The sequence below is a fragment of the Sapajus apella genome, unplaced genomic scaffold (assembly GCF_009761245.1).
Source record: "Sapajus apella isolate SASKATOON/1434 unplaced genomic scaffold, GSC_monkey_1.0 scaffold89, whole genome shotgun sequence".
In the NCBI taxonomy this organism is placed as follows: Eukaryota; Metazoa; Chordata; class Mammalia; order Primates; family Cebidae; genus Sapajus; species Sapajus apella.
In genome coordinates, this window is record NW_022437029.1 from 8,853,662 (window position 1) to 8,866,896 (window position 13,235).

Below are 13,235 nucleotides of genomic sequence, written 5' to 3' on the forward strand. Positions count from 1 at the left end.
CATGAGGGTGTGTTTTTTCTCAGTGGTCCTTTATTCTGTGATCCAAGAGGAGCTTAATCCATTAGAGCTTCCTACGTACATGTCATGGTTCCTGCCATCAACACATTTGCAGTTTAATCCAAGAGACAGAAACCCCTAAACTTGGAACAGTGAGGGAGATGGACTTAATTTCTTAATGACCTTCTTTTACCAAGCATTGCACATTATTTTAACAACTCTGGGGGGAAATATGTAATTACCTCCATTTCACAGATCAGAAAACTGAGATGAAGAAGGGTCATAATTTTGGTTTGCATGAGAGATAATTCCCACTTATAAATGAACACACCAGTTTTCTCATTTTTATAGCTCGGAAAAAGTTTGGATACCAGTGCCCACCACTGAGAGATGAACCCATTCTGGGTGTGTTTGGGAAGGAAAGGTTCTTGATCTGGAAGACCAAAGACTTGTTGGGTCTAAACTGAGGTAGCATCACCAAGACATTGTCACTTTCAGATCGTCTAGGCCTGGTCTGAGGCCTCCTGGCTTCTTACATTGCCCACATTTCCCTCGGTGTGAGATATCTGTAACAATGACCACAAGGAATTTGGAAAAAGAGAAGTTTCTTACAAGCAGAGGTGCATCCAACAGCAAGATGTCCCGGGTGGATAAATGGTGCAGGCTGGATTTCATCTGGCCCAGGAGATGTGACTGCACACCTGAGCTACTGAACACATTCTTGCCACATCAGTGAGACAAAATTAGAATTGACAATATATTTACCTTTTTGAAAGTGAAAGCAAGTTTATTAAGAAAGTAAAGGAATAAAAGCTCATTTCATCCTCTTTTTTTTGTTTTTGTTTTTTTTTTAGAGACGGGGTCTCACTGTGTCACCCAGGCTGGAGTACAGTGACATCTTCTTAGCTCACTATATCCTCAAACTTCTGTGCTCGAGCGATCCTCCTGCCTCAGCCTCCTGAGTAGCAGGGACTACAGATACAAGTCCGGCTCACTTTTTTGTAGAGATGGGATCTCTCTGCGTTGTCCAGGCAGGTCTTGAACTCCTTGCCTCAAGCAATCCTCCTGCCTCTGCCTCTCAAAGTGCTGGGATTACCGGCATGAGCCATTGCACCCAGTTAACATTGTATTTTAAAAGACCTTACCTTTGGGGAAAGTTTCCTTCTCCCCATCTGTGCTTCCAGAAGTAATACCATAGCAGCACCACAGTTATCCAAGATGTAACCATTAGGGAAAACTGGGTGAAGGGCACACAGGAAGTCACCGTATTATTTATTATTATAACTCCATGTGAATTTACATTTATCCATGTGAATTTACACTTAAAGTTAAACACGCTTACATTTCTTTTAAAAAATTAAAACTTAAAAATGTATACTTAAAATTTGCTAAGAGAGGAGATCTTGGGTGAGGTGTTCTTACCACAAAACCAAATGATAATCCTAGAAAAGTGGCAAGAGAGAGCTTTGGCAGGGGGAGCTGGGTATGTTTTTGGCCTTTGTGGTGATGGGTTCATGGTATATTGAGATGTAAATTTATACAGCTTTTGACATGTCAGTCATTCATAGAGTGGGTTTTTTTTTTTAAGCTGAACAAATATTATAGCAGCAGCATTAACTATCACTTGTTCATCTACTCATCGAGTATTTATTGGACACTTACTGCATGCCAGGCACTGTTGTCAGTACTGAGAGATAGCAGAGAATGAGACAGGCAAAGCCTTCCTCTGGCGGAGCTGGATTCTAGTGTTAGTTGGCTAGACCCAGGCTTCATTCCGACAGGCTGCTGAAAACTCAAGTTATTATGTAAATGCTAACTACAAAGTATTGACTTCCTCAGTTCCTCTAGAGGAGAGCTTATTAGGTTTTTCTGGGCTGCTTGACAAGACTCAGACAATATTTGTGATACCAAGCTTTGTCCCAAGTGGTAAATAAACTTGTTAAGAAACACCTGTAAAGTTTAAGCACGTGCTCTCTTCAGTGCGTTTGGAAACTCTAACTCCCTTCTCTTTTGTACCTTTGTTTACTGTCCACTACAGAGCATTCAAGCGCGAAGCTGTACACACAGTCGCTTGAGGCTGAAATGCTTAGGATGTGATCCATGAATCGCAAATTCCAGCTAGTGCTCCCAAAGACGGACGTTTCTCCACAAAACCATTCCAGTGCCCCAGAGGTCCACAGACATCCAGGAGGATGCAGCCGGCAGATAAAGAATGGCAGCCACCCAAGCGCTGAGGGGAGCCCCCCTGGCCATTTCTGTCCCCGTTCCAAGGGTCTCCCCACCATGGCCTGCAACAGCACATCCCTCCAGGCTTACCCATACCTGCTGCTAAACACCAGCAAGGCCGCGGACTCCGGGCCCACCCCACTGTTCGTACCCCTCAGGGTCTCCTTGGCCATAGTGATGCTGCTGATGACCGTGGTGGGGTTCCTGGGCAACACAGTGGTCTGCATCATCGTGTACCAGAGGCCGGCTATGCGCTCAGCCATCAACCTGCTGCTGGCCACTCTGGCCTTCTCCGACATCATGCTGTCCCTCTGCTGCATGCCCTTCACTGCCATCACGCTCATCACCGTGCACTGGCACTTTGGGGACCACTTCTGCCGCCTCTCAGCCACGCTCTACTGGTTTTTTGTCCTGGAGGGCGTGGCCATCCTGCTCATAATCAGCGTGGACCGCTTCCTCATCATCGTCCAGCGCCAGGACAAGCTGAACCCGCGCAGGGCCAAGGTGATCATCGCGGTCTCCTGGGTGCTGTCCTTCTGCATCGCGGGGCCCTCGCTCACGGGCTGGACGTTGGTGGAGGTGCCGGCGCGGGCCCCGCAATGCGTGCTGGGCTACACGGAGCTCCCCGCCGACCGCGCCTACGTGGTCACCCTGGTCATGGCCGTGTTCTTTGCACCCTTTGGCGTCATGCTGTGCGCCTACATGTGCATCCTCAACACCGTCCGCAAGAACGCGGTTCGCGTGCACAACCAGTCGGACAGCCTGGACTTGCGACAGCTCACCAGGGCGGGCCTGCGGCGCCTGCAGCGGCAGCAGCAGGTCAGCGTGGACTTGAGCTTCAAGACCAAGGCCTTCACCACCATCCTGATCCTCTTCGTGGGCTTCTCCCTCTGCTGGCTGCCACACTCCATCTACAGCCTCCTGTCTGTGTTCAGCCAGCGCTTTTACTGCGGCTCCTCCTTCTATGCCACCAGCACCTGCATCCTGTGGCTCAGTTACCTCAAGTCCGTCTTCAACCCCATCGTCTACTGCTGGAGAATCAAAAAATTCCGTGAGGCCTGCATAGAGTTGCTGCCCCAGACCTTCCAAATCCTCCCCAAAGTGCCTGAGCGGATCCGAAGGAGAATCCAGCCGAGCACAGTCTACGTGTGCAACGAAAACCAGTCTGCGGTTTAGGGGTCCGGGGCCGCAGAGAAAGGGCAGCTGAGCCCAGGTCCCAGGGTGGGCTGGTCTGTCCTGCTCTGCTCCCTGGCATGCTGGTTATAGTCTATACTTTGTGGTGGCTATTTAAGCACAAAGGTACTCGTTTGTAATCAGATGAGCTGCAGCTTCCAAATTTCAAAATTTGGCGAGATGAATTATTTTTGTTTCTCTTTGCAGAAGTGCTGAATATGGGGCCGATGGGAACTGCAAAGTCCTTAACGCAAAAATGGAGTGGGCTGGGGAGAGCAGAAGTTGGGCGGAAAGGGAGGAGGAGGGCGACAGGGAGTGAAGCTGGTTGAGTGTGGGGCAGGAGGAGGCCTCCATCACAAGAGCTTCAACCTGCCCTCCGAGCCCTGTCTGCATCTGCTCAAGAGAAACCCCAGTAGGTGTCAGCTCCTGGGTGTTCATCCATTTTGGTTGACCCCAGAGCACTTCAGTTATTGATGTTTGTGGTGTCTGGGAACGCACAACTTTCTCTATGTTGGTCAGATGCGCATTTCTGGCCATGCCTAAGTATCTTTTCTGGAAACAAACCAAAATCACATGGGGAAGTGGAGTGAGCCTCTGTGCTTTGAGCTCCCTGGGATGATGCATGGGGGCCTCAGAGGCTCAAAGCCCAGAGAAGGTCCCAGGCAGCCCAGCTGAAGTGAGAGGCACATCCGGGCACTCCTGCATGTCCCCAACACCCCCCACCTGCTGGGCCCACCTCGTCCCTACACCCTGAGGCCGCTCAGCCTCCCTGTCTACTGGAGAGCCCCTTGGCCCTTCCCTCTTCCCCTCTACCCCTCTGCCTGCCTCCCTTTGTTTTTATCCCATCCATTTCCGGTGTGCTGTCGCTTGCCGGCTGAGCAAGCATCTGCAGTGACCAGCTTTCAGTGTCAGCAGCGGGCAGGCTGGGCTTGGTTTACACATTTCCTTTGGACACCTGGAGCTCCAGAGCCCTTCGAGCCACCAAATCTACATCAGCACTGGACCGCAGTCCATCAGTGTGGACTGCAGGCGCAGCACCACACCAACAAGCCCAATTTTTGGGGTCCCCCTTGGTCTCTGTGTTCCTCCTACCTCATTCAGATCCACTGCTGCCATCTGTTTACCTGCTGGGATTGGATCCCAGGAGTGAAGTTGGCCATAGGGGACTTCTCCACTTGTGCCCTATTCCACCACCACCAGGGGTTCCCACACTGGCATATGAGGGTCCTGAGTCCAGGGCATAGCATTGAGCCCACCGGGCTCTCTTTATTTTTCCAGATCTGAAGAGGGTGGGAAATTTATGGAGAGATTTTAAAAATCTGATTCCAGGTCTGACTCTATCAGGAACTAGTCATGTGACCTTGTCTGTTTCTCCTCATTTCTCTGGGCATCAGTTTCTCCATATGGCAAACAAGAAAGCAGGTCTAGATGATTTCCAGTGTCCCCTTTCATCTCTCAAACACTCCGATTCTGAAATGTGTGTTTTCTGCCTGTAGTCATCAGGTCCCCTGCATTCATTTATTCATCCATGTAAAGAGCACGGATTGTCCACTAGATGTAAGGCGCTGCGGGGGAGATAGTGATGAATGAGGCATGGGCCATGCCCAAAAGCAGTTGTCTGATTTATCTCAGGATCATGGTAACTCAGATTCAGCCTAAGAGCACAGAAGCCTCATTTTTGCTTCACTCCTTATTTCTTTCTAAACTGCATTAAGAGCCAGCTCCCCCTTCTCATACTTTCTTCCCGCAGTACTGGAAGTGGAGGCAGGGAAGAAAGGGGGGTTAAAGTAAGAACATAACTTCCCTTAACCCTCCTCTTAGCCCAGAGGAGGGTTCAGAAGATAACTGACACTTGCTCCCCCCTTGCGCCCCTCCCCGTTTATACCCAGATGGAGAGAGAGGGAGAATATGTGCAATTGACATGTGACCAAGGGAGGTGGCCCCATCAATTCTGTGTCCCCAGTTCACCCAGAAAGGCTGGGATTTGCCTTCAGCTCCATGGAGCAGAGCTGTAGGGCCCCAGCAGTGCCCAACAGCACAGCCAGGTCACCAAGGGGACCAAGCCCATGGGCACCTACCCTCTGGTGGGCATTTCAGAGAATTTACTTCAGGAGCCTTGAGCAAAAGAGAAATCACACTGAATAGATGAAGGGTATCAAAATTTACATCAATCAGTGTTATATGATGTATGTTGGACAGTAATATATATGTTTCAAAGTAATAATTTTGTATATATTTTAAATAAAGTATTATTGCTCTTTCTGTGTATAAGCCTATGTTCTTGCCAAAATTTGCACCAATACCATACATATTAAGCCCAGAATCCAATGCCTAACACCCCCTGTCAGTTTGTTCAGACTCTTATAACAAAATGCCTTAGACTGTGTAATTTTTAAACAATAGAAACTTATTTACTCCAGTTCTGAAGACTGGAAAGTCCAAGTTAAAGGTGTAGGTAGATTCAGTGTCTGCCGAGGGCTCCTGCCCTGCCTCACAGATGACGCCTTCTTGCTGCGTCCTCAAATGGCAGAAGAGGAAGGGGCACTCAAGCCTCTTTTACGGGGGCACTTATCTCATTCACCCATCTCTTAATACTATCCCAGAGGCCCCATCTCTTAATGCTATCACATTGAGTGTTAATTTCCAACACATGAACTTTGGGAGACACCACAGCAACCCCCTAAGGCGAAAGGCTTCAGGAAGTCTAGAGCCTGAAAGTTACAAGCAACGCTGGAAAGACTAAAGATAAGATGACAACTATGACAACTGGGAGACTGTTGGAACAATGCAGGTCACAGTTGGGTGCCCATGAGTTTTGTTTTGTTTTTTGAATCTTTAACAAACTTTGATTTCCTAAGATACCAAATAAATATCCGGTCCTAGTCTCCTTCCCTGAGACTCGCAGGATAAGCACTGTTTCATTGTTTTATTTTATTTTATTTTATTTTATTTTTTTGATAAAGAGTCTCACTCTGTCACCCAGGCTGGAGTACAGTGGCATGATCTTGGCTCACCACAACCTCCGCCTCCCGGGTTCAAGTGATTCTCCTGCCTCAGCCTCCTGAGTAGCTGGGATTATAGGCATATGCCACCACACCCGGCTAATTTTTGTATTTTTAGTGGAGACGAGGTTTCACCATATTGACCAGGCTGGTCTTGAACTCATGATCTCAGGTGATCTGCCCACCTCAGCCTCTCGAAGTGCTGGGATTACAGGTGTGAGCCATTGTGCCCGGTCCATTGTTTCATTAGTATTTTTTGCATCTTCTCTTTAGCCCTGTGGTTCACCCAAACCCTGAACTCTGCGTGAAGTCTGGGCAGCTTCACAGCTAAATTGTCTCTGTGGGACCTTGGGCAAGACACAGAAACTGGCTGACCATGAAAATAACCCTGGAGGCAGACACCCAGGCTCTTTGGGAGATTCTTGCCTTAAAAATGAGACACAAGGAAGTCTCAGAAGTGTCCTCCTACTTGTAAGTACTACTGCAAATCTGCCACTTTTTCATCTTGAATTGTATTCCGCAGGGTCAGGGTGAAACAAAATCAAAGCTTCCCTAGGATGTTATGATAACCAAGATGAGCAGCAAATACCTAGATCAATTCTTACTTTGCCATTCTGAGCCCTGGGTATATTTTCCTTGCACACAAGTCATGGGGCATGCTTTTTTTTTCTTTTTTGGACTAAAAAAATCCTCTATGTTAAGTATTTTCAACACTGCTCGGCTCCCTTGTTCATGTAGTTGTGAATTTTGGCCCCAGGGCCCTCACAGTAGCATGAGTGCCCAGTGCTCAGTTTCTGCCCTTATGGAAACACAGGGTATGTGGAGCATGTGCTTGAAACAGGTCAGTCTGCAACCCAGGGTGCCTTGCTCTCTGTGGGATTCTGGGCAAGTGACACAGCATTTCTGTACCCCACCAGCCTCATCTCTGAAATGGCAGAAATATTCCCAGCCAGAAGACCACAGAGTGAGGAATAAACAAAACCATGCATGTAAAGGATCTAATCCACGGCTGAGCACATGGTAGATGCTAATGCCATGGAGGCATTACAGTTCCACTGTTGACCTGCTGATAGCCAAGCTTTGACCTTTCTGGGCAAGGGTAGAAAGTTCTTTAGTGGACAGCACCTGGGTGTTCTGTAATTCAATTCAATACTGACACTACCTACCTGGAGTTAGAGTCAGATCCCACAGGTTGAGGGCTCAGTCCCATAAGACTACCACCCCCATTTCCCATGCCAATCACATGTAGGAGGTGGTCACTTATGCTTCTGATATATCACGATATCACAGACTCATTCCTTCCTCGTCCTCATTTGGTCTAGGGTTTCAGGGTTCAGTTGACACTAACACCACATCCACAGAAGGCAGGAGCGTGAGTTTGGCTTTAAAGAGCAAAAGTCTACTTGCTGGCCTCAACGACACCACTTCACTCCATTCAAATCTCTCCTTAGGTTGCAAGCTGGCCTCACAAGGGTGCACAGAGGGATGAGATGATGTGTGATGCAACCCGTGCCCTTGCCTGGAAAGCACAGCCTCTGGTGCACGCGGATGCTCTCAGGGCTAGTCTGAGGTCCCCAGAGCACTGTGGAGCCTGTCTGGGAATGCAGGGAGGCAAGGAGGATGAAGGTGGATTGGTTAAAAGGCTGCTGTCACAAAGACAGCCAAAACTAAGGGGCCTGAGACAGACAGACAAATTTTGTTTCCTTCTGATTAATAGCCCAGGCAGCCAGGTGGGCACTCTGTTCTGTGTGGGTGTTTAGGATGCAGTTTCCTTCCATCAGTTTCCCACTGTCCCTGGGGCACTGTCCTTATCTTTATGGTCACACTGTGTTGCAGCTACCTCCATGTTCCAGCTCCTGAGGAGGGGAAAGAGGATGTGGGAGCATGTACAGGAAGACACCCCGCACTCGACCCTGGTCTTCCACCACCAAGAGCGGAAGCTCCGGCCACACCTAGCTGCAAAGGAGGCTGGGAATTGGAGTCCCTTATCAGGAGGTTGTCTGCAAGCTGCAACCTATCGAGGAAGAAGATGGGAGCTGGGCGCAGTGGCTCACATCTATAATGACAGCACTTTGGGAGTCCTAGGCAGGAGGATGGCTTAAGCCCAAGAGTTCAGTTAAAGATCAGCCTAAGCAACATAGTGGAGACCCTGTCTTTACAAAAAAAAAAAAATACAAAAATTAGCCAAATGTGGTAGTCCACACCTGCAGTCCCAGCTACTCAAGGGGCTGAGGCAGGAGGATCACTTGAGCCTAGGACGTCAAGGCTGCAGTGAGCCATGGTGGCACCACTGTACTCCAGCCTGGGCAACAGAGTGAAACCCTATGTAAAAAAAAAAAAAAAGGAGAGAGAGGGGAAGGATATTTGGTGGACACCTGGCAGTGCCTGCAGAAACATCACACAATTTTTTTTTGTATGTATACATTTTTAGAGCACTTTTTTTTAAACTGCATTTTAGGTTTTGGGGTACATGTGAAGAACATGCGAGATTGTTGCATAGGTACACACGCAGCAGTGTGATTTGCTGCCTTCCCTTCACCTATATCTGGCATTTCTCCTCATGCTCTCTCTCCTCAACTCCCCACCCCTCGCTGTCCCTCCCCTATTTCCCCCCAACAGACCCCAGTGTGTGATGCTCCCCTCCCTGTGTCCATGTGTTCTCATTGTTCAACACCTGCCTATGAGTGAGAACATGCAGTGTTTGATTTTTCTGCTCTTGACATCACACAACTTTTAAAAACAGGAGATCCTAGCAACACATACAAATTACAAAATTCACAAAGGAGCCTATCTCTACGTGAGCCTATGCTCACAAAGTAAGCATATCTCTAACACATCAGCCAAAGATGGTTACCTCTCTCTTTACCCAGCCCCCAACATACAGAGTCCTACATCCAAATACAGAAAATGCAAGCATTTATGCCTGCGGTAAGGAGAAAAAGGTGCCACATTTAAACTTTTAGACACAAACGATGGGAGACATAAAAGTTAGACCAAAAATTTGGAGCCACAAGGGGATAAACTTTGCCACAATAAGAAAAAAAAATTGCTATTTAACAAATAGTCAACACTGATTAAGATCAACTCTGCCCAAGAATTTGATTATGTTAAAGGAAAGAAGGTAGTTTCAACGCTCTGGCTGTTGAAGGGTGGAAGCTGGTAGCCCATGGCACAGAGGGACCACCACAGAGTATGGGCGGGGCTCAGTCCAGGACACCATAATCTGACTATTCCAGGGGAAAGAGGTCTTGGGAATCCTCGCTGGGAGGTCAGCATCTGGATTCTGTAAGAACAGGATGTTTGAAAGCAAAAGCATGGTGTGTGCATGCGTGCATAGGTGTGCGTGTTATTCTGGGAAGGTGTCCAAGGTTACTTTAGCAGAGAGTTCCAGTTTCCCTTCTGCTCTGTTGCTCCTTCATCTGGGAGGAGTAGAGAACAAGGTATTCCAGGAACAGGAAAGGTACCAGAGATTGCCACGGTCAAAGAGGGAACCAGTAGGAGCTGCAGCACAGACTTCTCTTAATTAGTCTGATAAGAACAGAAAGAACGTAACTGTGTGAGGAACATTTCCATAAGGCCAGAACTTTACCTTCTGTATTCACCCATCTCAGGGCACTGACATGCCAGTTCAGCCTCCTGGGTGTTCAGGGAAATGCCTGAGAATCCCCAAGGCCCAGTTAATGAGAACAAATTACTCGCTCTGGGTCTCCATGTTCCATCTCCCCGCTCTCTCCTGCTGCCTCTGGCATCTGCTGTCCCTCTGCCAGCCATTCTGGTCTAGGAAAAATAACCAAGCTCATTTTGGGGAGCATTTTTTAAAAGAAGGTCTTACTGTCCTTTATTCATAGTCCTTTGGGGTTATATAATTCTCATTTCCTCACTCATTAAAATGCTGCTGCCATATTTCCTCTTTTTGGCATTTTTGCAGTGGTCTCATGAAGACTTTAGGTGTTTTATTACACCCTAACAAGAGGGCCACTAAGCTCACTGTATAAGATAAACAAGACTGAATGATTTAAAAAGTTCACAAGGAACAATGGGAAGCTTAATTTGCATTGAAACTATCTGAAACAGGAGGCTCTTTTTCCCCAAGGCCCTGGAATTCTCTCTGGGATTTGAAGGGTCCCTTGGGAAGCAGCCAGTCTAGGCTACTAGAAACTGCTTTGCCCTATACAGAAGGCTCTGGGGGCTGCTGGAATGCATTTTCTTCAGACTGCACAGGTGGCTGTGGGTGCCATGGGGTTTTTCTCCAGCCAGGCCCAGACGGGGCCCCTGGCTACTTCCCACATTCCCAGGATGATGGTCCATGAATTTTTGTCCCACTCATCTCTAAATCTCCGTTATACTTCCTGGGAGCCTCCTTTGCCTGCATGTCCTCTTCATTCCCCTACCTTCTTCTCTGGTTTCTTTGAATCTTTCCTTCTCCCTAAACAATGCAATAAGCAGATACCAGCCCTTCCCCTGGTGTGACATGATGCTAACACCTTAAAACTTAGGTTGTAAATTCTGTACAAGAATTGCACATGTGAATAAATGTTCCCTAGTTTTTTAGCTAGTTTGTTTTTTGAGACAGAGACTAGCTCTGTCACCCTGGCTGGAGTGCAGTGGTGCGATCTCAGCTCACTGCAACCTCCGCCTCCCAGGTTCAAGCAATTCCCCTGCTTCAGCCCCCCGAGTAGCTGAGAGATTACAGGTACGCACCACAACACCTAGCTAATTTTTGCATTTTTAGTAGAGACAGGGTTTCACCATGTTGGCCAGGCTGGTCTCGAACTCCTGACCTCAGGTGATCTGCCTGCCTTGGCCTCGCAAAGTGCTGGGATTACAGGCATGAAGCACTGGGCTGGGCTTTTTTTTTTTTTTTTTTTTTTTTTTTTTAAAAAAAAAGAACAAGGTCTTGCTTTGCCTCCCAGGCTAGAGTACAGTGGCGTGATCATAGATTACTACAGCCTTAAACTCCTGGGCTCAACGGATGCTCCCGCCTCAGCCTCCTGAGTAGCTGGGACTACAGCCATGTGCCACCATGGTTAGCCAAATTTTAAAATTTTTTTGTAGAAACAGGGTCTCACTATGTTGCCCAGGCTCATCTGGAACTCTTGGGCACAAGCAATCCTGGCACCTCAGCCTCCCAAAGCACTGGGATTACAGGTATCAGCCACTGCATCCAATCTCCTAGCTAAGTCTTCATTCCCGATTCTTCAAAATTATAAAAGTGATTTGCTCCTTGTGGAAACAAAACCAAAACCAAACAACCAATGTATTTATTGGAGGGTTTTTTAAAACCAGTTTTATTGTTACGTATAAAAATACACTTTTTCTTTTGCAAAATGCAGATCACACGGCATCACAACTTTGTGGCTGCTTTTGATCTTCGTTTCGGTTTTGTTTGGTTTCTCCCATATTCGGAAGTGATCTCTGGTGTCCAGGAGCTCTCCATTGTGGGGATATGCCTCTGATATTTAGGGCTCCCTGTTTTGGATATTCAAGGTTTTTTTTTTCTTTTTAATTATATTTTTCACCATTTAAAAAAATGCTATAATAAGCATCCTTGACATAAATTTTTCTGCCTAGCTGCTGATCATTTTCCTAAAATAAACTTCTAAAAGTGGAAGTGGTGGTTTCTGGTGCCATAATCAAATTGCTTTTCGGAAAGTTAGTGTCAAGTTATTCTCCCACCAGCTGAGCTGGAGAATTCCCAGAACCATGGGAAAGTCTTGGGGAGGTCACGAAGTACTTTGTGTCAGCCACCGCCCGGCCCTCGCAGACAAGCTGTGTCAGGCTCCTTTGGGCCACAGGTTGGATTATGAATCAGGTTAAGAAGGTACAGGGGAGAGCAAATACAGCCTTTTTGACTTAGGAAGCATTATTCAAGAACTTTGCAGTTTTGCAAAGGCTAAGGCCAATTAATATATGTTAACTAATTATATACAGGAGAATGTAAGAGAAACAACTATTAAAATCATTTTGCTCCTCCCGGAAACCAGAAACCAGTTTGGGTTGGAAGGATTGCTCATGGCCACCCCACGCCCATTTGAGTCACCCAGATGCAAGAAACCCTTTGAACAAGCAGAAGTCTGGTGTCTGCTTGCCAGGCTGGGCCTAGAAAAGGTTTCTAGAACCGTGTCCTGTTTCTGGCCCTGTCCTACTACTATGGCATGAATTGCGTCTCCCTTGCCAAATTCGTATGTTGAAATCCTCATCCACAGTGTGATGACCTTAGGAGGTGAGACCTTTGAGAAGTGATTAGGTCACGAGGGTAGGGCCCCCATGATGAATTAGGAAAAGAGGTAGAGACTCCAGAGTTTCCTCTCTCTGCCATGTGAGGGCGCAGCATGAAAGTGGCCATCTGAAGCCAGGAAGAGAACCCTCTCCAGGAACTGAATCTGCCAGCATCTTGATCTTGGACTTCCAGCCTCCAGAACTAAGTTTCTGTTGTCTAAGTCTGCAATCTATGGTATTTTGTTACAGCGGAACAAGCTGACTGAGACAGATACTCAGAGGCAAGCTTTCCTGCCTTGCTGTGAAAAGTATATGAAAATTTTAATGTTCTATTATCTGTCCCAGGAAGCAGAGGAGAATACAATTTCATCTGTCCCAGTGGCCCAATCAAAAGGATACAGTAACCATATTTTTTATTTTCTGCACCTGATGCTTTGATATCTGGGTCCCTCCTGACCCTAGAGGACAGACTGCCCCTCCCAGGGTCAGACAGTAAACAGCTAGTCCACCAGCATGCTTCCTTTCTTTCTTTCTACTTTCTTTCTCTCTCTCTCTTTCTTTCCCTTTCTTTCTTTCTTTCTTTCTTTCTTTCTTTCTTTCTTTCTTTCTTTCTTTCTT

General features: G+C 47.3%; 1 protein-coding gene across 1 annotated transcript; it reads left to right on the forward strand.

Moving 5' to 3' along the window:
- The first annotated feature begins 1,849 nt into the window (after positions 1-1,849).
- GPR45 (G protein-coupled receptor 45) lies at positions 1,850-5,662 on the forward strand. The gene has a single exon (XM_032255582.1). The coding sequence runs from the start codon at positions 2,098-2,100 to the stop codon at positions 3,397-3,399; it is 1,302 nt and encodes a 433-aa protein (XP_032111473.1). The 5' UTR covers positions 1,850-2,097; the 3' UTR covers positions 3,400-5,662.
- Positions 5,663-13,235: the final 7,573 nt, after the last annotated feature.